The 24,949-nt window shown below is 42.7% G+C and overlaps 2 protein-coding genes across 2 annotated transcripts in view; one reads left to right on the top strand and one right to left on the bottom strand.

Moving 5' to 3' along the window:
- The first annotated feature begins 208 nt into the window (after positions 1–208).
- Positions 209–24,949, top strand: part of mrpl11 (mitochondrial ribosomal protein L11) — a 34,263-nt gene continuing 9,522 nt past the window's right edge. The window contains exons 1-2 of the mRNA XM_068592496.1: positions 209–289; positions 9,875–10,049. Of these exons, the coding sequence (XP_068448597.1) occupies positions 9,927–10,049 (123 nt within the window). The 5' untranslated portion in view covers positions 209–289; positions 9,875–9,926. The remainder of the gene's footprint in view (positions 290–9,874; positions 10,050–24,949) is intronic.
- On the bottom strand, positions 16,593–23,105 carry tmem265 (transmembrane protein 265). Its single transcript, XM_068595903.1, has 2 exons — positions 22,197–23,105; positions 16,593–19,388 (listed from the first exon to the last, which is right to left on the bottom strand). The coding sequence occupies exon 2, from the start codon at positions 19,384–19,386 to the stop codon at positions 18,328–18,330; it is 1,059 nt and encodes a 352-aa protein (XP_068452004.1). The 5' UTR covers positions 19,387–19,388; positions 22,197–23,105; the 3' UTR covers positions 16,593–18,327.

The raw sequence follows: 24,949 nt of genomic DNA, 5'->3' as shown, positions 1-24,949 counted from the left end.
TTAAAAATCCAAAGCAGTTACTGAATCGTGTCAAATACGCAATAAAAATTATGTCATAGTCATCTATAAGCCCCCAAGCTGAAACGTCCTTGAGCAACACCTCTTCCTCCTCCTCCCCCTCCTCCCCCTCCTCCTCCTCTTCCTCGCTGCTGCTGCAGCTGCTCCTCCGCTCCAGCAGGGGGCAGCGTCCTGATCCACAGCAGCAACCAGCGCGCTGCGTCCAGCGATCCAAGATGTCTGCGCCCTGTGGGATGCTGCTAGCGGCGTGAAGGTGCAGGACAAGTCTCAGGTGAGACAACACGAAGGTTTTTGTCGTTTTTATTTGTATTTTTTAGAGTTGTACTCTTTCCTCTTTGACCCGTTGTGAAGGTTTTAATCGGTGTGTGGGGACGCTGAGCGTTACTGCTGGTAACGTGCGTCTCACTGTCCAATGTGACACAAAGTGTTGCAGCTGCGCGTGACGCTTCATTTAAGGCAGGGTGTAGCTTATTAGTGGGACAAAAGATGAGAGTATGCTGTTCACACGCTCTATCCGTCTTATAACTGTTTCTCATTAGGTAGTTTTGGGCCTTTAACGTAAAGAGCTTTAAAGGGTCGTTCATGCTGTTCAGACTTAACCTGGAAGCAAAGTCAAACTCTCATGAATGAGGACATTACTATGAGCAAAAGGGTCCGATATGAACAGTTGGGGTCATTTATTGTGACGTGTGTTTTTGTTTATGAGTAAGGTCATTTGAGAATAAATAAATACATTTCGTTGACATGCATGCATATTCGAGTCAAAGTCTGGTCACAGTTGTTGTCTCCGGTCAAAAACACAACCACAGTCTGAAGCTTCAGACCACCTGAGACATTCCCTCAGAAACCTTTGCTTTCATTGTTACTAATGTATCATAATTATTTAATGTCATGAAGAAGATCTTCTATTATATTGACAGTGAACTGGCGAGAAACAAAGTGTTCTCCATTTATTAAATGTAACTGATGTGTTTGCTGAATGAGTTTACATCTGTTTTTTTTCTTTCTTTTTCCTGTCAAAAGACTTGAAGGTAACAATTTTACTTTACTAAGCAGACTCTTAATAGCTGTATTACTATCAAATACCTGCTGTTCCTTAATGTTTCCCAGAGTTATCAGATTCACAAACACATTTCATAGCAGACATTAGACTTGACAGGTGGAGCTAACAGCATTAACAATCACTTCTGCAGTTATTGAATGATAATAGTTATTGTGTTTGACATGTCAACACATCGGCTCCCCTGCAGACTCTGTGGTCTGTAAACACGGCAAACACTGTAAACCTTCATGGTGATGCCAAATTATTTTTCAATCTTTGAATGTGAATGAAGAGATGCTTTTAAATGATATTTTCCCTTTGAGAATCAACTATATATCCTGTTTGCATTTGTTTTATAGGTCAATCAAGTAATTTCTCTTTTACTAGCCTGACAGTAAACCTGACATCTATGAAGTACATATTTATTTGCAGGTCTAAGTTAATGTGGTGATATTAGGGGGAAAATCAGTTGTTTTCCCAGAACGAAGACATAAACACGGCATCGTGTGATAAAGATCTGGAGTTAGCTGGTGAGTGATTTTGTTTTGGAAGCGATAGAATGAAATACAATTTTTTAATACAATTTTATTTTCAAACACAGCTGTTTATAGGGTAGACAGTGATACAAATTCATGTTGATTACTTGGTTTACGTTGCTCATCATGCTCATATTCACAGAAAAGCTGTCGTGCTTACTTTGTTCAAAGAACGCTGCATTCAGCGAAAGTCAGCCAAAGCTTTAGCTGGCTTTGTTTTAGCCACCGATGTAAACTCCTATATTGATTAAAAACAAACTTTAGATAAATATAATAGACAATTCAAGTCTAGAAGGAAGAGGGGCAATTCAGGATTGTTTTTTAATCCTTTTAAATCCTCCATTTCTCTAAATCTATTGAATGGCCGTTCAGGGTCGACTTGTTTTTGCTTGTCTTCCATCACTGTCTACTTAACTTTTTTTCCCCCTTTGGTCAATTCTTTTCTTTTTCTCTTTGCTGATCTTTCTCATTGACTCACATGTCGCTCATTTGTTTGTAGATTGTTGTTTTGAAACCTTGAGTTCGGCATTGGCATTTACATTTGTAAAGACATTGGGATTTTTGGTAAAAAATATTGTGATATTTGATTTTCTCCAAGCCCCCACCAACAACAACCTCAAAAAGATGAAAAGTTGATCAGTCAGAATATTTAATTTCAAATGTCTTTGATATTTGCCTGAATCTGGATATTGTCACACAGTAGCAGGAGGAAAGAGAGGATTATTAGAAATGGTGGAGCCGGTTACCTTCACTGCTTTGGCGTCAGGTGGCCTGTAGCCCCGGTACAGTACAACACGCTGTTGCCATCACACCTCCCCAGTTTTCTGGACAAGACATCCAGCTGCAGCAGCAGCTCAGACCCAGGAGGGCAGATGGCTCCAGAGTTCAGAGAGTTTACTGTCACATTGTGACTGTAGTCTCAGTTGGCTTACAGTTTCTGAGCTGTAGACGTGAGGGCTGGACATGATAATGTCAGAGCCTTGTGCATCCGCATGTTTCCTAGAGATGGTATGTATGTGTGTCATCATCTTCATCTCTGACTGCAACGCTTTTCCTCAAATCTTTTCTCGCGTTGCTTGTTGTTTATGTGTTTTTGCTGAATAGCAGCCGCAGCATAAAGAAGTCTAATGATGTTGTGAGCAATGAATTGCTTCTATTGGTTCATCCAGACTTTATAAATCATTTATTTATCCAAAATTCAAATTCAAGTTACAATGGGACCCCTAATGTAACTTGAGTCAGTTTTTGACACACCAGTGTGTGGTTTTCATGTGTTTTATGCTCAGATACTAGAGACAGTGGTCAGTTATGTAGCCACAACATATGAGACATGCTGCATGGCTGCAAAATGTATCTGGCGATGATCTGAACTGAGGGTTTTTTTTCCCTTTTTTAAAATTTCACAGGGACCATATCTGCTGCTGACGCATCATTGTCGCGGTTTGTTGCTTTTCTATATTTATTCAAAGTACCGGCAGTTTGTAACGCATTCTGTCTCACCATTCAAACATGACAGGGAGAGAGGTAATGTATTCAGGGGAGCCAGGAAGAAAGCGGCCTCCCTGGGATTTGATCACAGGCAAGCAGAGATAATACATGCAGGGAGTTTAGACTGGGAGTCATCACTATTCAAGTACAAGGTCCTGGTTTGAGTCCAGGCTCGGCGATGGGAATGCATCTGCTGCTTCAGTAGTCGGCACTAAAGCGGCACAGAGAACAGCTGTGCCCTCATTAAATGTCTTACTTTTGCACTGTGACCATTTGACAACTGGAAGACATGTGAACTGATTAAAATACATAGTGGCCACTTATAATTGACACCATACACTCATATGTGATTGGGTCACATTTGGTGCAAGAGGTCATGTAGGATGGGTTCGGGGGCAAGCCTGATGCTATTGGGCCCAAAAATACTTTTTCCTACAGACTTGCATTGGGAAATATTAGTTTTTACTGCTAAGTTGATTTATCAAAATCCAAGAGTTGTGATTACTTAATTAACCCTTTATTCAATCAGTAGGTCCTAGAAGTTGCAAGGCATCGTATAGTAATGTTTGGACTGTAGAAACATGCTGAACACTGACTTTGTCTGTCACTCAAGTTTGTATTAAAATTTTGGCATAAAATAAATGTCTGCACAGTTGGAACACCAGACACCATTTTATGTGGTAATAACTTAATTAGAATATATTCTCGGCAATAATTGCACCCAGAAAATGTGTTGCGAAGCAGTTCCTATAACTTTGTGGTTACTTTGTAGCTTAAAACTAATTAAATCAGACATCAGGCTATTTGATGCAAATGGTGTTCATTCCCTGATAGTGTGGAAATGATAAGTTGTTTATTTCTGAATTTGCAGATTAGCTGAGAGCTCGAAGAGAAGAGACCAACAGGTTTACATCTCAGTTAAATCAGGTCATGCAAGTTCCCCTTTTCAATCTCATGGGATCATTCAGACTCTTCTTGACTACTACGTTTTATTTGACTGGCCTTTAGCACTTGGCATTCAGCGATCAATAGCTCCAGGACCGGGGTTTGAGGGAGGGAATACTAATGTCGTGGTACAGCATTGGCTTATGACAGGTTTGCTAAAAAATTATATCTGAAACTTTGTCTCTTAATCTCTTAGTCCCATGTGTGTCATTAAATGGTCAAAGCACAGTTACATTTCCGTTCTGTTTGGTCGCGGCATTAGACTCATCGATTACAGTTAATCTGCAGCTCCTGTAATTCATAATGTGGCGCCGTCTGAACAAATACTTCATCAGAGTTCCCTGCTGCCCGTGAAGGTCCTTCCTGTGCCGTTTATTGTGCCGTTAACAGATTTGGCATCTTGTGTATTCAAGGACGACAGTCATTTATTGTGCCTCTAATGGTATTCAAACTTTTCTGCAATGATGGGCAGAAACATGAAATTGCTTTTATAATTTTGAATATGCCTGGCTCTTTTTCTATTAGTATCAAGGGACTTCAGTTTGTCTCCAGGGCCTTTCTTCTTGTTTATCTTCAATTAGTCTGGTGGCAGGTTCAGAAATCACACACGCGTGACTTACCGCTAAGTTATTGTGAATGAATCTCTCAGCTTTTGTCTTGCATCTTATGTAAAGGTGAATGCAACCACTAGATGGACTGCCACACAAAGAGTTGAATACAACTGATTGTCCACGCTTTAATGTTGTTGGAAGATAAGAATGAATTCTGTCCCTCTCCTTTTATTTTCAAAGAAAACTGATCATGGTTTCTGTTTTCGAAATGGCCTCCGACAGGTTTTCATCTTCACTGAGATGGAAACCCAAAGGATTTTGAGCGGTGAGACCAGAATTACAATACTTTAATTTCTTATCAGAGTAATACAAACCTACATCCCCGGGACAATAAATATGTATCGGGTAATGAATCGCACATTTAAAACATAACCGAGGACTGAACCTTGCTTAAGTAAATGTATCAACTGAATTCAGACTAATTAGGGTTGTGAACTGTCAGCTACGCTATAAATACCATGTTATTGTAGCACGGGGGGAACAGAGACATTAATTAAATGAAGAAAATAGAAAGGAAATATAGGGATGGGTTTTGTGGTTTGGTCGGATACTTTGTATTGGCAACGATTTCAGAATGAACGTCCGTGCATAAAACCACGTCACTCCATCCTTTAGTTGTTTCTGTCTGAAGTGGTGGATCAACGTTGCCGTCTTGTAAACCGCTAGCTGCTGTTGTGGATTTAAATTATTTTCATTTTAAACAAAAATCACGAGGGTGATAAGCTTCCATCCATGTTTCCCATAAACAATAATTAAAATTGTATCGGGTTCCCGTGTTGGTAATGAAGCTTAGTCAGCTGTTGTCTGGTGGGCAGAACCAATCCTACAAAGATGGTTTCGGGGGGACATGGAGTAAAGCTGTAGAGGAACATAAACCAGCCACATAAAGGTGCTCTGAATGGAATAAAATATGGGGACTTTTTTTTTTTTTTTTTACCGAAGCACAGTTTCTGGTGAATACTGCATTCGTCCTCAAATGAATCTTTGTCAGAGGGTTGAATGAGATAATACTCTTTGATCATCATAATACTTCATTTATGTGGTTTCATTCGAAAGTATTTTACATTTGTTTTCTTGACGAATTCTCTTTCTAATTAGTTGTGATCTGAAGATGTGAAAACAGACAAAGTGTTATAAAAATGTTCGAACCAGACTTGATTCTGTGTTGTTGCAGGAACAAAGCCTGATCCCAGCGAGAAATCAATGTATATTGAGCATTAATTTAATCAGAGGCAGTAAAACAATAAGAAAGATATAAATAGAAAGAGATGATATGATTTCCTCAGGGCGCTGGTACGGGGCCTATAATTTACATTGAGGGCGTTTTTTTAAAGACCTTTTCTACCATTTTTCTAGAATGTAATTTTATAGAAGATCAATATCCAGTAACCTTGAACTGTGGAGGATTCATTGATGTTGGCCACTGTTTGACACGTCTCCTTAATGAAGACTAAAGAGAGCCTTAATATCCCAAACAACAAGCCGCGATGGGCTTCACCAGTCCAATTAAATGCTGATTTTTAATAGCAAACTGATTAATTTCTTTAATCAAAGTCATCTTTATCCTTGAAGTGCAGTCAGTGTTGATTATGCTGAAACACCACAGAAGCTGCTGTCGTGTGAAACTCAAAAGGAATCGTGAGACTCGTTATAATGAACAGATGATAAAAGATGTAATGAGTATGTACAGGGGGAGTTTCAGGTTATTCTGTCTTTTCACAATAGTTTATGTAGACCTGCACATTTTAATAACGGTCGGGATTTCTCTCCACTTTCTCCCCCTGGTGCTCAGTTTTATTGCCATGTTTACCTCCGTCAAAGACTTTGTGTTTCCATTCCAGGTCGTTTGTCTGACAAGCAGCAGGAGAGATTTCCTAAACAGATAGGCTGAGAAACAGCCTGGATTTTGGTGGTGATTTATAACTAAGGATGAATTTTTCTACCATGATATTAAATATTTGACTTGTAATTTTCATAGAAAAGCTGAATTAACTTTTAAATCTTCCTTATGGTTTATCTGGAGAGTCCAGGTATCTTCTGCTAAACGGCCCACTTGTAAAGCCTTGCAAGACCCGGCAGCTTCACAGTTCACAGTGAATGTTTAACTATTACTACTGAGTATAACCTGAACATCCTTTTTTTCTTTACACAGAATTGAAATGATGGAGGCAATATGTGGTTAAAGAGTAGACTTTTAGCTTTAAATGGATATAACAAAACTATGGCATTAACCGTATACGAATATAATTCCAAAGGTTTTGTAAAAGTCCTTGATTTGTTATATTTGTATGTTCATGTTTTTCATTAAAATAAATTATGTTTTTAACAGAAAGACGTTCACCATATAAGCAGGCATGTCCTCCATCTATATATATTCATGCTTTAAATCAAACTATTGTTTCTCATTCATTTGTGTCGTTTAAGGTAGACTGTATGCTTTGGAGTTCTCATTTAAATATTGAATTTTTCACTAAAAGATTTCACAAAATGTTTGGTCATGGAAAGTGTTTTGTTTAAAGTCATAGAAATCTTTTGGTCAACATGTGTCTGAACCGGGTTAGCGGTCTTCATTGATGATGTCACAGCTGATGGAAGTCGCAGGATGAGTCTTGAGGTGTTTGGGGCTTTACTATCTGAAGGAGGCTGCAATAAAGTTCTGGCAAAGCATCTCAAGGGAGGAAACTCAGCTTTGGGTGATTATTGGTGGACGACTTCTTGCATTGACTGCAAACGATTCTCCTCCAAGTATTGAACATTATCATGACATGATATTCACTATTCTGTTAGTTTGTCCAATTACTTCTGAACCTTTAAACATATGGGGCACCACGTAAAAATGGCTGTAATTCCTAAACATTTATGGTCAGATTTGTGGCTGAAAGTTGCCACTTCAGCCACAAATTGACTGCTTTGTGTAAATAGGCAATTTGAAGAATTGTGTCTCAGTCCCTGACTGCGCCTCCTTTATTTCAACATAGATTTTTCCCTTCTTCTGTCTGTCTAGCGCGATGTGAACACACGCTTTAATAAAAGATCCATGTTGTTGCTTGATTACTTTCATCCTCGTCCGATTGGACATCCAGAACTTATTAACCAACATGAGTTGATAACCAGAGACTTCATGCAGAACCTAATGGAACAATCTCAATTAAATGGAATGCATAACACCTAAAAAGGCAGGAATAGAAACGGCATTGTTGGGTGCAACAAGAATATAGGAGACTGGTCCAACATTTGCGGTGTTATTTTCCCTGTTATCGCTCCCCTCGCCCTTCTCTATCAGGTGGTAATTTAATCACTGGCTTTGCAGCACGTCATTTATCAAGCATGTTTAAACAAAGTGCTTTTGCGTTGTAAATCTACACGGCCTTAACACATTGCTCAAACTGTGTACTCGGTGTTATCGAAGGAGCTGTTGCCAGTAATTGCTGTAGGAATATAATATTCAGCCTAAAGAGCAGCTCAACACAGTGCCTGCTCCTTTCAAATTGCTGCGGCTTTGATTTGATTATTCACTGCAAAATATTAACCCAGCTCTGATTTAGGCTTATTGTATTGCCTTGAACAGTGTTTTCTGCCGGTGCACAGTTAATGCGCCTTTACTCCTTGAATCTAATGTAAATGCAGCTGCGTGAAACGTACCGTCGGTGCAGTTGAGATGCCTTATGTAGGTCAATTCTTCTTCAGCGTTCACTGCTTGGCCTTGTGATGAGTGATTTCACTTTGCGAAGGAACTGCGGTTTTATTATTCATTCTCCAACAGAGATTGGAGTTGCGGTGCATTAAAGCGTGACGTTGTCATTTCCCCACTCGCAGAACTGTTATTCCCTTTGCCCCAAATTGGAATTAAACCCAACATTTGATGCTGGCCCTAATTGTTTTTCTCTCGCAGCCGCAAAACTCCAGTTAAGCTTCGTCTCTCTGAATGTACAGTACGTCATTTTATTGGTTGAAATTCTTTTTAGCACCCCCTCAAACTGCTATTTAACATATTTTTCTCCAGCGTGCTATTTAGGATTCATGAGCCTTTCTGTCACTGTTGATAGCAGTGGGCTTTTCTCACTCAAGATTTAATGCATACAGGCTCAAAAATGTATCAGAACTGAATCACAATTTTTCTACAACAAAGTATCTTAACATATTAGGCGAGTAGCGTGAAATTGACCTCTGAGGTGTAGACGTGTAGGCTTACATTGAAAAGAGGGAATTCAAACTAAATGGATTGTATTTGGGACTCTCTCGGCAGGATGCACAACACATTAATGCCCTAAATGTTGCTTATGGTGGTTGCGCTTTAACGGCTGCTGGATAATCAGCAGCGCAGATAGAAGCACAACTTTACCAGGGATCAGTTTCTCCCTATTTGTTGCTCTAAAGCAGCGTGAGGTCCCATATATCTTTTTGGTACTGTCTCTTCTGTTGATCTAATTGGATATCCTCTGTTGCCCACAATGAATCATTGCTGGACCTCCTCTCTTCCCTCAAGTACTTATTTTTATTGAATGCAGGGTTTCCCTGAATCACAAGGCTCAACCTTAAAACTTGTATTTGTCCCTTGGCGCTAGTCATTGATCTGTTCTTTTTTTTTCAGCTGTGTCAGTATCACTTTTATTCCAGCAGAGGATTACAGGCTTGCTTTTATGCGTTTCAACCCCCCCTAGAGAAAAGCCAGGAGTTCAGGCCGTTCTCCCCACTTCACTAATTGACTCCTAATTTGGCAAATGCATTTTAAGGTGGAATGAAAAAGCCGACCCCTCTTCGCGTCCATAGGCGGGGATGCCACTCCCGCCCTCCTCCGTGTATTAGTATTGTTACTTATCCATATTCTGCCCTCCACTCTCGACCTCTGCTGCTGCAGAGGAAGCTCTGCAGCAGCAGAGGGAGTTTAGTGGTGACACATCTGAAGCTGAAGTGAGATGTTTTGGCATGCACCCCATGATTTTTGGGAGAGAAGTTTTTAAATCCTGCCAGTTCTCAGGCTCTTCAACATGGCAAGCGTCAGCACAGAGCCACACTGCAAACACCTCCAGGAAAGTGGCTCTCGCTGAGCTGATCGAAGGCAAAGATTTTCTTAATTACTCGCCCGCCGCAGAATGGAAAGGCACGAGTTTGGCCCGTGGGTATCTGTATTGATTTGAGTGTATGATGTTTTAATGAGCCCGCCGTGTAAATGATTTGTTGCAGTTGTGTATTCACGAAAGGCTAATTTGTTTGTTTTCCTTCTGCATTCTCAGTGGATGGATTCTCAGTTGACGTGGAAGCAGATTTAAGGCTTTTGAGAGCAGGATGTCGAAGATCTCTAAGGCAGCCAAGGCTGTGAAGAAATTGGATGTCAGCAGCGTAATCCGAGCTATAGTGAGGTCAGGACAAGCGGCCCCCGGGCCCCCGCTGGGCCCCATCTTGGGACAGGTAAAATCACTTACGATTCCACTTCTTGTTCCATCTGTTCGCGCCGAATAATCAGGAGTATTAACTTAATTGCAAGAGCCGGACTTCATTTTATCAGCTGACCCTATGCACACTGCTCTCATTAACTGCGAGACAAGCAGATCCTTCCCTATTTTCAATTTGCCAATCACATAGTTGCCTCTCTCCCTCTCCTCAGTCCCTTCATCCTACATCCCCACCACCTCCTCCATCTCCTCTCATAGCCCTATTCATATTCCCATTCTTATTCTAGTCGCACAGCTCCATTGTGCGGGAAGGTGCTACACTCTGCTTCAGGCTGCAACTATTTTCTCACAGTTTCCAGGCCAAAGACACCAACACCTCCATCGACAGCAGCTGCCGATAGACATTAGCCTCGCTCGTTACAAGCCATCCGATGAAATGGGACTGAAACTGTGAAGGTTTTGTCTTAAATTATTGTATGCTTCTCTCTGGTTCAATTACTCCAGAGAGACAGCTGAGGTTGTCTCCTTTTTTTTTTTTTTTATTGCTCAGGGATGCACCGCTATAACTTTTTCACCAGCGATGCCAATTGCTGCGAGAAAAATGTATGTATCTGCTGGCACGATCGTAAAATAAGTCAGCAGTCCTCAAGCATTGAGCAAGATGGATTGTAGTAAGAGGAGAAAAATTACTGAAGCTGAATTAATATTTTGCTGTGAATAAAGTTATCCTTCCAGTGATGATGTTAGAGGTACGTGTCCTGCGTCTGTAACACATTTAAATCTGAAAGGACGTAATAAACCCACGTATTCTTTTTAATCCAAGATAATTACTGACTAAATCTTTTTATTAAACCACATTTCATTTGTTTGTTTTGTAAATTAAGTTTTTTAGATTTGGGTTTTCATTTGTTTAATTTCCAGGGACATCCTTAACATATTTGATAACACAACATAACCGTGTAAAACGTGAATTCAACACTACAATTTGTTAAAAACACAACTCGTTATGGGGGATCCACAAATAAGCTCATCTTATCTTTGATCACACAAGTATATAGTTTTTTATCTTAATGGCATAAAATTAATATTTTATGCCATAAAAGCACAATTCGCTCCTGCTTTGATGGCGATTCAGCTACTTAACTTTGAGTGTCCTTTGTGAGCTTGAATGACAGAAACCCTGCGGCTCGCTCTGCACATGCAGAGGACCAGTTTGGCTCTTTAATGGACGGCGCTCGTCAGCCTGATGTCGAACGCTCGGTAACCAGATCAATTCCCACAGTTAATCCATCTCGGTGGCAACACTCAGAGAGGAGAATGGGAAAGTGAACAAAACTGTCATAAAAGAGCAACAAGTGATAAATTATGTCAGCAAACCAGCAAACGTTGAGATGTTACAAATGAGTAAAATGATGTAAAAACATCTCATTTCTCTGTAACAGTGTCATTACTTTATGGTTTGGTTCAAATTGATGTACTCGGATGTCACCAGCGGCATCAACTAGAACATGAATTAAATTAATTAATGGAAATCTGAACTCCCTGCCAAACTGGGACAGTGATTTAATGAAACACATTTCTCTCCTGTTTAGTTCAAACAGTCTCTGTATTGCTCTACACATCCTCTTGATAATGTTTTCATCTTTTATATTTAAATAACAAATAGTTTCTTTAATGGTTCATTTGTTGACTATTTTGTTAATCCATCAATCTGTTGCTCGAGATCACTCAACTCTGCAGCTCTACAGCTTTGAAATCATCTTTTTCTCATCGGGTTAATATTGGGATCAAATTCATCTTGTGAATCATCAACTAAAAAAGTGATGATGTGTCAGATGCTTTGTTTACGGCTTGTGTCGGTTGCTCCTGAGGGGACAAAGAAAATCAATGAGCCAATTTAATTTTTTAAAATTTCCATCAGTTTAAGACTTATTGTTCTCAAGAGTATTGCACACACACACACACACACGCACACGCACACGCACACAGGTCACAAGGTCTAAACTGATGTTTGACAATGACTTAACTTTTGAAGTAACAGTACAATGAGTCGTTTTAATAATGAGACATTTCTCTCCAGTAATTAAAAGGCAGATCTATTCTTTAATCTCATCCAATTTCAACGTCTTTTATTACCCCTGAAAAATACAGCAGCTGGGGTTTAAACTGCTGCCAAGTAAAGAGACCGTAATAACCCAATTTTACCGTCTCTGCACTGTTTACCAGTTAGATGTATAATTGATTTTAAGATTTTCACTGATCACATTTAAGGCTCAGCTAAAGCTTTCTCCCCCTCAGCTCCACTGAAGACCTTTAAGTTCCTTCTGATCCACCAAAGCTGAGAATTAAGAAACTCGCTCTGACTGTCACTCAACTTTTAACCCTAAAGGTTATTTATTTATTTTTTTAGTCTGTAGCGTGCCCCGAATCCAAAATTCTGGATACATCACTGTAATCTTTTCGCTTCAACTGGCCTTACAAAAAAATCCTGCACACCTAAAACATTGGGTGCAAAAACCAGTTTTTTATTGCAGATTTGCATTACTTGACAGACAGAGGGATTTCTTTTAATAGCAGCTCCCACAGGCACACATACAAATACCAAACAACAGCCCTTTGAACAATCCCCTGTCTACCACCTCCTCGACAACAGTGACATGACTGCTGATATGTCAGCATCAGTGGTCGTTTGTGGTATTCTTGGGTGTTTTTGCCCTAAAAAACACATTTTCTTTTCCCTAAAGATGCTCTGATTGTAATTTGATCATTTTAAAGGATATGAATTATGTTACGGCTCAAGATAACAGGCAAGAATAAGGATAAAGTTTCTTTACCATCTTGGACGCGTAGGAAGTCTTATTGCTGGTCTTTTGGAGACTTGCTCTTCGTCTTGTTCAAATATTCAGAAACTTTTGATATTTCTCACTTAGAGTTTAATATTTTTCTTGTCTTCAGTTCTTAATGTTCAGTCTTGAACTGAGCTTAGGTCAGTACAAAACTAACGCATCATTTATGAGTGGCTTTTTAGGGTTAAACATTTTTATTTTTCTGATTAAATATATATATATATTTATTCCTTTACAAACCAAATTGTAAAGAGTCTGTGCAGAGTGACACAGCAGGATAAACTGCACACAGATCCTTTAACGGCCTTCACTCATCCACTGAACGTTACCATACAATCAAACTGTGGACCGTTTTTTCAGCCCTGAAAGCCGACGTCATTCAAGATGAAACACATTGCCCTCAAAACTTATTTCACAATGCAGTTTCAGTTCATGGGAAAGTCTTTTTTAGGAGACAGGCTGCTTTAAAGAGTCCCTCTGGCTAAATGATCACGTCCCAGTGGTGGAGTCAGTGATGTAACTACAGACTTAAGATAAGGCTGCCAAATTGACAAAAAGTTATTATACCCTTTACTCAGACTTCATGTGATCTTACCCAGAGGAATGCAACTGTTCATTTCCAAAGACCGTCACCCAATGAGGAAAGAGGAATCACATTTCATGTCACTGCAATGCGTTTATTTTACACATCCAGTGATTTCCATCAATTACATTTTTTTTTTAATTTGCTGAATTAGTCTCTTGACTCTATTAATCAAATGACCAGCATCTCATAACTCCTGTGCTCTTGGCCAAGATGTCACAGAAAAAGGACCAACAGGGTCTCATCTTTTGTTCAGAGCCGGGTAACGTGCAGGAAGACCTCTGTAACTGTACCTACCGCTGACATTCAGGTTGATGTAGTTCCTGTGCAGCACACTGCTGATGGAGGACATTGTAGTGAACCCAGTCGTATTGGATTATTAATAGAAGCCGACAAACTGTCTTGACATAAATCTGACCAGAGCTGTTCAACTGTTTTCAGATCTGATTTCCGTCTCGCTCTAGTTTTATGCAAACCTGGCTTTGCGCCCTCAGTTCAGCAGTAAGGAGCACATTTTAGAGATTAATTAGAATACATTTCCCTCATGAAGCAGTTGCTCCTCATCAGGTAAAGTCGTTCCAGGGCACAGGTTGGTCCTAAGATGGGACTTTAAATGAAGATGGTGGAAGAAGGTTTTTCGTGTTGCTGTCTTTTTAATAGACTTTTAAAGAGGAAGTAATGTGAATCACAGCAGAGATCTCCTTCACCGCTAAATGGAGCGCCGAAGCTAAAAGCTACTGATTTTTAGAAAAGCATGAAAGTAACCGACCATGTAAGCGTCAAGGTTGTCGTTGATTCATGTGTAGAGTAGATATTCTTGTATTCTGTTTCTTTTCTTTTGCTATACCATATGACTGTCCCATGTTTAGCTCATCATTTGAGTCTTTGTGGTACTTGTGCTTATCATCATATCATCTTAGACAAAAATCAGCATTGTATCTATTGTATTAAAATCTGTAGGACATACAAAGTACAACTGGTTGCACATTATGGAGCAGAAAAGCAGTTGTGTGTGTGAGACACTTCTTTCAGAGTTGGGATGCAAGTCATGGTCTCTGAATTTGTAATTTCAATATCATTGTCTTACTTGAAGGTTTTGTGCTTTGTTTTATGTGTAATTGTGTGCTTAACTGTACTTTACTCAACTATAGTCACTTCAGTTTGAAGATTTGTTGGTAAAATTACTGAATACCTTTGATTTATAAAGATATAAAATCGAGAAAAGCAGCAATTCTTCACATCTGAGAAGCTGGAACCAGAAACTGTTTGTCACTAAAAAACCATTAAGCAATAATCAAATTAGTTAGTGATTAATTTTTTTTTAAGCAGCTAAATGATTAATCAACTAAATGAATTTAATTTGAGCGTCATGTAAATTATTTATCACCTGTTTCAGCTGGATGTCACCTGAGACCAGCATGTCTCCAGTATTACATATCTCACACTCTTTTGCATCATTTCTTTCTCCTCGACTATACTTTGAAGTTTTGCCCAAAAGCGGCGACGCTGATGGTGTGTGCTCCGATGAATGATTTAGACATCTGTCTGTTAAATGTGTTTCTTTCTGCTAGACCACGGGGGCGTGAGCTTGTAGGCATACTCTAGCTGTCGCTGTGTCAGGGGTAATGATGTGAGATGGGTTGTAACCAAATGCTCAACGGAGCAAAGCAAAGCCATATGTTTGTCTAAAGGTGCCTCCTTTTGGATCCTTTGGGGTGTCATTGTTGTTGGGGAGGCATGTTGTGTGCGTTTGTCTCTCTGGGCTCCATCAAGCTCACACCGTGTGTAACGGTAAATGAATGGCAGTCGGCATCCACTCTGCTTGAGGCGGTGGCTGCAGCCCTTTAATCTTACCCAGCCGCTCCTCCTCGTTTTTTTCCCTCCTCTCTGACTAACCACCATTGACAGGGGAAGTGCAGAGAGGTAGGCCGCCTGTCGGCTGCGGGGCAAATTTAAACAAACGAGAGAAATAAAAGAAGGAACGGAAGACAAAAAACTGGGAAACTGACAGCTTTGGTACAGCAGAATAATTACTGACTGGAGTGAAATTAACACATGGGAAGCAAGAGAAAGAATAGAGGCAAAAGAAGAAGAAGAAGAAATCGGAGAGCGACTCGTGCACCTTTCTTCAGGAGCATGTGTGGGAGCTGAGGGAAAATGCTGGGCATTGTACCTGGAGCTTAACAGGTGTAACACATTCTAGGAGGTAGTCGTTTGCCGAGGCTGTCAATGCAGTTGCTGCTTTTAGTATAATAGAAATATGAGAAGTTGCCCAACAGGGAGTGCATCCAGAATGCGTATGTTTGAAATGTAGAGTGAAACAGGGAGGAGGAGATGAAAGAGAGAGGGGAGGTAAGGGCCGGATGCTGTCTACTACTCTGCTTATCCCTCTGTGGTTTTTCCTTAAAAGTTTCTCTGAACCAGCAAGAAATTCCCCACTGAAACTTAGTGCCTGAATGTGTACATTAGTCTTACTACATCCTGTTAACATAGGCTGTAGATCAAGCATCAAGCACTGAGAATAAGCACTTGCTTTTTGACGTACAGCCTCGATTTCAATTAATAGGACCATTTAGGCAAAGAGGGAAGAGGCCAGCGGGTGCATTCACAGCCGCTCTGAGCAACGAGTCAGTTGCCTCTGGAAACATCACACACTTACTACAACTCTTGACAGGCACACCCCATCTCTCTTTCAACATCAAACAGACAATACAACGGCACACTCAAGGATTACTGCGAGAGGATCCAAGCTGATGGGGCCGCCGGCATAATTGTGATAAATGACGGCCTTTTGTCAGCGTGCTGCACTATGAAGCATAGAGCACGCTCTCCTAGCTTGAATATGTGAGGGCGAGGAGGGGGGAGGCGCGTCCACTCACTTCACCAGCTCCATAAGAGAGAAAATCATAAAAACATGCAATGTTCTCTGACAGCAGAATGCAAGCTGATTGATTTTGATAAAAACACAGGGCAGGTCTTTGACCCTCAGGCCTCTTGGCCTTGAATGATTTGGACTGACTGCGCTTGTTTTCCCCTGTATATGTGGGCGACAGGCTGCCAATAACGCTCCGACATAATAGTCAATGAACTGTCAACACTGGGCGAGTATGAAACACTTTTATTAGTTTGCTCTTCGTCCTGGAGGTGTAGCAGACAGCAGCTGTGGAATAACTTCAGTGTACACGTGGCACATGTCCAAGTTCCACATGGTACACGTCACGTGTGCGCCTCGTGGCTCCATGAGGAAACAAGGCACTTGACTGTACATCCGCTACACCTGCTGCTCTGATCCATAATCCCATGATGCCCCAAAAAAACATATGTTAACAACTTGAAAGGGTTCATCCATTATTCATGGTTTCAAAAAGTTAACTTTCATCTATGGTGAAAAGAGGGATTCAGGGTTGGACAGGCAGATGGACAGTTTCTTTTACTTCTTCTTCTTTGTGAAAATGACTGAAAGAGACTCTGAGACCGTACAGACAACATCAAAACATGAATTTTAAATGTATCCTGAAACAGTAAAGGGATTACTTACATTGGTGTTCTGGCTTTGTAAACAATGTAGTAAAATAGACCTGCACTGTAGTTTGTGTTGCAATAGGATTAAGATGATGCAAAATGCTCATCTTTAAGCTCTACCGTTGAAACATTGTATCTATGGAAACAGTGTCTTTCATAAATAGTTGGCATCTTGAGTTGAGCACATTTTGTTGTGTTAAAATCGCTGCAGGAGGGTTTTAAAAGCAAAAGTGGTCCTAAAATAAAAGACTGTACTTGTGCTTCTCTGAAATCATCTCGAGCGGTTTAGATCCTGAATTTAAATAAAATAAAATGTGTCATAATACCAAAGACAAACTCACATTCAAAACACCACAGTGATTTTACTGAATAACTTTTCCCTCCAGACAACTGGGTGATATCAGCCAGTGTTGCTTTTTGGTTTAAATTGTGTGCCGGCCTCGTCGTACGGACCCACTAAGGGGTTGAAGGATAAATCTGGGTGGTTATTAGAGCAATAAAGAGAGAGGATATGAGGCGAGAACATCTGTTACAATATTATTCTTTTTTCTTCTTACATTTGCTTTTTTATTGTGGAAAAACTGGAAATGTACTTCTTCAGGTCTCTAAAAAGTATTCAAATAAAGAAAATCAAAAAAGGCAACATCACTTTGGCCTGTGAGTAGACTTCGATTTAAAGCCTAAAAGGTTTGGATCCACTGGGTTCGACTCTAAATTGAAATACTAGAGCGCCGTGAAGAGTGAGTTTTACAGGCAGACAGCTTTCGAATCCTGGAGCTGTAGGGAAAAATAAATCATCACTCCTTTTGTATTAGACTTTTCTCTCTGTAAGGTCCCTGTATAGCGACAGAGAAAAAACTACACTAAAGGTCAGAGTCTGTAGTTGGAGTCCGATGACGAGCGTATTGATCCAATTTTTCTGACAAGCCGCATGACCTACACTCACTGAGATGCTGTATGTTGAGAAGCAGCAAATCTGAATACAACAAATCTGTGGCAGTTTGGGAAGCTGTGCCGAGATCAGAGAAGGAAAGGAAACACTACTAGACGTCAATATACATTTCTGGAATAGTCTTTACAGGCGGATAGATGTGTTCACAGTGTTGAATGTAAAAAATGCTCTCTCACAAATCCCAGCAATGCGTTTTTAAAGTTATTCTCGGCACAACAAAATGTGCAGAAAGCCAAGCTTGCCAAATGCATTTCCACAGCTCTGCATTATATCCATCACTTGTTGTACTGAAATTCAATACAAGTTATCTGTTTGGATGTGATACTGCTTCTGCCGGTCAGAGTTGTAAGTGTGGGTGTGATCACATGCTTTTGTGTATGCGTGCGTGACTCTAGAGTTCATGGGAGATGAAAGAGGGTCCTAACGGCGTCTCCGTGGGCTCCAGGCTCACGTGGGAGAGAGTGTGGCTTTGGGAGCGAGTCAGTGTGTGATAATGAGAGGGGGGAGCTTTCCCCTGGGCCTCTCCCTGCTCTGAGCTCTGGCTCGGCAGGGTCGAGTCTCCTGGTTCTGCTCCAGCCGCAGTCCCGGCTCCTGCGGCGCCGCGCTCCTGCTTGTGCTTCTCCCAAGCTGAGCTCAGCTTCACGGCCAGAGCCAGCAGGTTCTTCCCCAGGAACACCGTGGACACGCGGGGGTCCCTGTACCACAGCATGCCCGTGCCCCGCAGGGCCAGGGTGAAGACGTTGATGGTGACCAAGCTGAGCCACGGGTACAGAGCCTCCTTCCGGGGCCCCCTCTGTCCCGGCAGGCCGGTGGCCCCCAGCTCTGTGAGAGCCACGCAGGGCAGCAGCAGCAGGAGGGCGTAGCAGTAAAAGAAGACCAGGCCCTCGGCCCAGATGGGCAGCTTCTGCTCGACGACCCCTCCGCCCCCCGCTGCTGCCCCGCCCTGGGCTTCCCACAGCCCCGCCTGCAGGTCCAGCACATCCAGCAGGTCCACCACCACCCACAGGAGCCGGCCCCGCACCTCCTGCTTCCTGCGCTGCGGGGTCATATGGTCGGCTCCCGTCAGGATAAGGAACAGCGAGGGCAGGCAGATGGACAGCAGCAGCGTCAGGGTCTTCCTGGCCAGCGGGTCGGGCGGCCGGCGCTCCTGCCTGTAGTTATGGCAGACGAAGAAGAGCTTGAGCTGGAGCAGCGACAGGAACAGGAACCAGAGGGCGTTGGCAAAACCACGACGCGGCGAACGCGCCTCCGACACCACGCCGGCCGACACGAAGCGCAGCGCGAGCAGGAAGCCCGCATCGCCTAGCAACACTGTCGCACACTGCCACGCACTCGGTCCGGGAGGACCGCGAGACCCCAGCATGCTCTGCTCCAGCAGGTAGAGGTCCACCACCGCCATCGTGCTCACTGTGACCAGGGTTGATACGCACACCTGGGGCGTGGGCACCATGCCTGAAAGAGACATACAGAGAAGTACCGTGGTCAAGGTGTCCACACGGGGCCATCTGTCTCAGTAAAACTCATAAAGTTACGGGATAAGAACATGCTTGTTTTCCTTATAATAATACAAAACCAAATGTAAAATGGTTTGACCCTCGTTGCTATGGTTAAAGACATTGGCTGCCGAGCGAGCAGTGAGCGCCCTTCATCTTTGGCCAAAGCTACATCTCGCCCGGCGGCTCAAGCTGAGTAGCCTGTTAAATTGTGTTGTTTTTTTTGTTTTGTAACAGCGGCTCTTTGAATTAAATAGTGTTCATTTTCCATAAAGATCTTAGCTGTGCTCTTTTTTTTTTTGATACTCAGAGTTCCCCTGAGTTCTCTGCTGTTACCTTTTTCTGTGAATTATTGTTGTTTCTGCCCCTTTTTTGTATTCTTCTTATTCATTATTAATTAATTGTGTTCGGGCGCCGCTCGGTGCACTGTCAAAGCATTTTCTTTGCCTCTAATCTGCCGTATTCATGCTCATACTGTGCAGCAATCTTTAATCATTGCAAACTCACCTCTTGTGTCAAATGAATATTGATAACTTTCTATTTGTTTGGAGATGGGTTTGACTCGTGTCTTTGTGTACACTGTGTACATCTGAGTGAGTGCATGCAGGCAATGCTAATCTGGCAGAACATGAGGGTAATTCTGTCCCCACAGCAGCTCATTTCTCAGCCACAGACCATACAAACCTCAGTATTGATATAGCTTGACAAATGATCATTGACTTTACAGTGTAATCGAACCAACGTCTCTTTATTGCATTTGGCTGAAAATCACAGCACAGACCAGTGGACTGTCTGTTATCTGCTCGGCACCACTCGGGGGGTGTCAACCCTTCAACGGGATCGATGCCATTATAATACAAAATCACTAGCAGCTCAGATGTGTCGTAAAGGCAACAGTTCAGCGTGATCGAGCGAGAGATTGTCGGCATGATTGCGGTCTGTGAGAAAAGTCTGCCGGTGAAAAGTGAGTATTGATATCTTGCCGATGAAAGACGCATCACTTCCCTGGCTGTAAGACTAACAGGAGCTCTGCCATCTCCTTGGTGTTGTCTGAATCATTGAAGATGGCTGAGGAACTCCACAGGGTAAAAGGTGTGTGTGTGTGTGTGTGTGTGTGTGTGTGTGTGTGTGTGCGAAGAAGGAGCATACGACTGCGTGTGAAAGATTAATAGGCCTCTTGGCTGTCTACATGCCTAATAAAGTGTTACTGCGTGATCATTATAGTTCATAAATAAGATCAGGTTGAGAGTGGATGAAAAGGATGAAGAGGGAGACTCAGATGCAGATAGAAATTGACTTCCACCCACTTACATGAAGACATGCAGTTCATGCGCCAGCTTGGCCTGGATGAATCCAAACGTATTCATCACAGGGGCTATTGAAATGTCACAGACATTAGAGTTTGTTCTGAAACAGAGGAAAATAAGAAACGAGGAAAGGAACAATCTCGACTGATTAAACCGCTCTGAGGCATGGTGGGAGGACAGCCGTAGATCATACATATCTGATTGTCTATGGAGCCTTTTGTCTCACTGCTCACTGCAACTTGATTACCATTCCCCCCAAAATTGAATGAATTTCACCAAGCCGTAGATTGAGAGGGTATTGGAATTCAAATTTGTTTTATTATTTCTCGAGGAACAAACCCAATCTGCAGCGAGTGTGGGGATGGAGAAGTTTACAGCCACTGTGCAGCTGGCTTTCCCTCCAGGTCGTGCCTCTTAAGATATTCCACCTGAGCCTTGAATTTCACCCTGGAAATCTCCCTGTCAGCCCATGTTTGCGTTTTGACTCCCTGTCAACACCGTGTAATTTATTCTGTTCAGAGTGAAGGACAGGGATGACAGCTCGTGTGTCCACTCCGCTCATCAATAATGACCCAATTCATCATTCCCCTGTCAGTGAAATAACACTGCTGTTGATGAGGTGAGGCAACCTATTTCGCTGTAAGCATGAATAATGGCATGTAATAGTGTGCAGGTGAAAGATTTCTTCATTTGTATGTGTTCAGTTTTGGACTGAAAATCAATTTTCTCACAATTTAATGTCACCTGTCTTATGACACATGGCTCTCCCTCCATCTGCAACAGTGCCCCCCCCCCCCCCTTCTCCTCCCTAACACACACAAAAGAAAAGCTCTCATCTTTGCAGCACACACTGACAGAGGTGGGTTTGCCACGGTCATTTGTTTTCCATCAATATTGGGTGATTTCCAAGTGGACAGAAATCCATGTAGAGCAAAGATTAATTTGTGTTTACTCTCACCGTTTATCTCCGTAAACAGTCCTTGTAGAGCTCCAAATCCCATCAAAGACCAGGTCCTCCACAAGTTATCGCAGGTGCCTCCGGAGCACCAAGGGCATCAGGACAACATCTATGCCATTATGTGAAAACTAATTAATTAATAGAGAGCCAGGCAGTGCAATCCCGGATGATGCACTGATGAATAAATCCCCTCCCCAGACTTAAAGCCACATGACTGAAACATCTGTTGATGTGTGAGGTGGCTGCCTCAGTGCGGCCAGAGGGGCTTTATTGTTTCCTCTTTTCTTTTTTGACAGAGTTATCACGTATAGTGTTTTCTTTATTAAAAAAAAAATCATTAACTGCCCCAGCATGCAGCGCGACGTCCTGCGTCCTCTCTGGCAATTTAACAATCTCTATGAAACCGCTTCTCTGCAACACCTGTTTCATAACTGCCCTGTTAACAGCAGGTAGCTGTGGGTTTATCCGCGCATTGCTGGTAGTAAAGTGAAGCTGTAGTTACCCAAACCATTCGTCTTGCACTCGGGCTCGATCCTCCTGGCTTGATTCACAGCGAATAATGTGCTTGTTCTTCTAAGTCGAGGCGCAGCCGGTGACCAATAAAGTCTCTTTTATTGTCGCTGATGAGCCGGGCTCGGTGATAAAGTCTTTCTTTTACAGTCTGGGTGTTTGTGTGGAGTCGGGCTCCAGGAGGAGGCGGCTCATCTCGAGGCTGCTGGAGTTGAAAGTCATCGCCACTGCCACACCAAGCAGACACGAGTTTGTAGGGACCTCAACAAAAAAAAACACACAAAAAAAACCGGCATATACTTATCAAGATCTCTCCCTCCGTGCATATCCGGCATGGCCGATGTCTCGGTGGTTATTGCAGAGGCGCCGATCCGGATCTGTCCCCTCCTGCAGTGGCGGGGTCTGTCGTTGTCGGTTTATCTGTTTAAATACAGCTGCGGGGGCAGAGAGCCGCGTCGGGGCTCGCTGCTGCGCATCGGTCGGACTCCTCCTGAGCAGAGCAGCCGGGGGAAGTCGGTCCGAAGTGGAGGAGCAGCGGAAGAATCCGCGGCGACGCCAAATCATTAAAGTGGAGACCGCTGACCGAGAAGATGGAGAGAGAGAGAGAGAAAGAGAGAGAGGACGCAGAGCGCTGCAACAGCGAGAGGAGGTGGAAGAGAAACTCGCTCACGCTGTCCGACTTTGGTTGTGGTGTTAATTTGTAAGCAGGTTACGTGCTCACGCTCCAGACCTCCCACCCACCTCGGTTTCTCCTCCTCTCCTCCACAGCTGTGGAAGTTAGGCTGGAAGATGCTATGAATATTTGAGAGCCCGCAGTTACAGTATACTCATTGGTTATGGTAATCACCGCGATGCTGCTTCTTGCAGGAGAACAGTGGCATTGTTTTTGAGAGCAGGCGAATACCTTATTTACCCTTTTCCCGGCTTGAAACAAGAGCGGAGGAAGTGGAGCGAAAGATGCTTGTAGCCTGTAGACACACTTAGAGCCCAGGAGGCAGATGTTACAACTTTAATTAGTCCTCTCTACTTGCTGCTGTAGTCACACAAGGAAATCATCCCTCTGTTGTAGATGAACTCATTACAGCCGACTTATACACGCTTAAACGGAAGGATTGAGAATCTCTGAGGCGAATCTGGATCTAAAATTATTCTTTTGGAAACTGTTTAAAAAGAAGAGCTGGCTGCTTTCCTCGTTCAAGAATTTAATTTGGGCTCCTTTGTCAGCCGCAGATGCGATTTAAAGGAATTTCGTAGCATCACCTCTTCCTCAAGGTCCTGCTCCCTGGAGTGTATCTGAAGGTATTCCTGTCTGCACCTTGAGCTCCAGTCCTCAACTCCCTCGTTTTCTGAGGCTCTTTGTGTGGCGGCTTCATTTTAGAGTGAGAGGTTTAATCAGACTGGTAGGAAAGGGGATGGAGAGTCATCTTTCTTGTCAGATTCAGCTCTGCGCTCTGCTGGCTTCCAAGAGAAGAGAGATTTTCCATTTTGCTCACTTCAGCGTGTTTTTCTCTCCTCTCTTTAAGTTCTTCTCCACCCATCGTCTTCTTTTCGCTGCCTTTCTTTCACCCCTGATGTTTATCCCATTGTCTCCTGCATCCTGCTACTATCCCACCTCTTTTTTTTGGGAGGGGGCCTTTGTTCGCTGTGGGTGTGGTTGAAGGTCATTCAGCACTCTGGCTCACTTTCAGAGACCAGAGTGAGGGAGAGCGAAGCAGGAAAAAGGACAGGAAGAGAACATAGAGAAAAGCAGAGGGGCAGCCAGCCGGACAGGCTGTCCAGTCATCACTTTTAGCTTCAGACATGATCGGGGAAGTTTGGAAGGTTACAGACTGTCCAAGAACGCTGAAGGCGTCAACACTGAGTCATGCTCCACAGACCTCCACGAACATGTAGGACTCGGTCCCTTCACCTCTTTCTCTCAGTATCACCTCAGTGTGTTGCATATATTAATAGAGCACCGCTTTAGCATTGTCTAACTCATGGGCTTTTTATCCCACACATTCTTCTTCCTTTTGAGTGTGTAATGCTTGTGGCAGTTGATGTATCCTGTGACATCACTTGAGGCAATTCATCCAACTCCCTCTGGAGCCACAACAGGCTTTATTCAACTATGTTCATGTATGCAGTGGTGCTCCCAGAGACCTCTAAACAGACTTTGATGTGTAAAATTGGCAGAGTTCCCCTTTGAATAACACCTTTTAACATGCACAATTCACTACCTCTGAATACACGACAAACACGGACCAAGCTTTGTCAAACCGTTGCTGTTGTTGTTGTTGCAGTCTGACTTTATTCCAACCTCTGGCTCTCTTTCTTTATGTGTCTCCACCTGTCAGCAAGTCTTGTGAATGTTCAGACATCTCCGGCGTGGAGCCTCAGCTGCCTGCAGTTAAGGTTCCTGTGTTTCTCCTGCAGCCTCCGCACGTGATTAATCATTTGAAGTGGCAAAAATCACAACACTGTCAGGACTGTGAGGTGGACCTAATGGAGTTGAAAATGGGATGTTTTGTCGTGATGCAATCCATTTTGTTCCACCTGCCGCCTGCTTGCTTTCACCATGCCCTCAAACAGCAAATTCTTCTTCTTGTGCCAGAGACGAAAAAAGTGAAGTCTGCCTCTATATTCAGCAGAGATCCAGGCGACAGGAACACCTCTTTGTAGTTTTGGCTTGTTTTGGTTGTGATAACGATGAGTCCCGAATTTGGTCCGCTCCGTCAGGTCGGCGCTCATGCCCGTGTGAGCAGC

The sequence above is a fragment of the Clinocottus analis genome, unplaced genomic scaffold (genome assembly GCF_023055335.1).
Source record: "Clinocottus analis isolate CAN_PGR_092001 unplaced genomic scaffold, fCliAna1.0.p SCAF_10, whole genome shotgun sequence".
NCBI lineage: Eukaryota > Metazoa > Chordata > Actinopteri > Perciformes > Cottidae > Clinocottus > Clinocottus analis.
The sequence above is the reverse complement of the archived record's forward strand: the minus strand, read 5'-3'. Positions and strand labels throughout refer to the sequence as shown.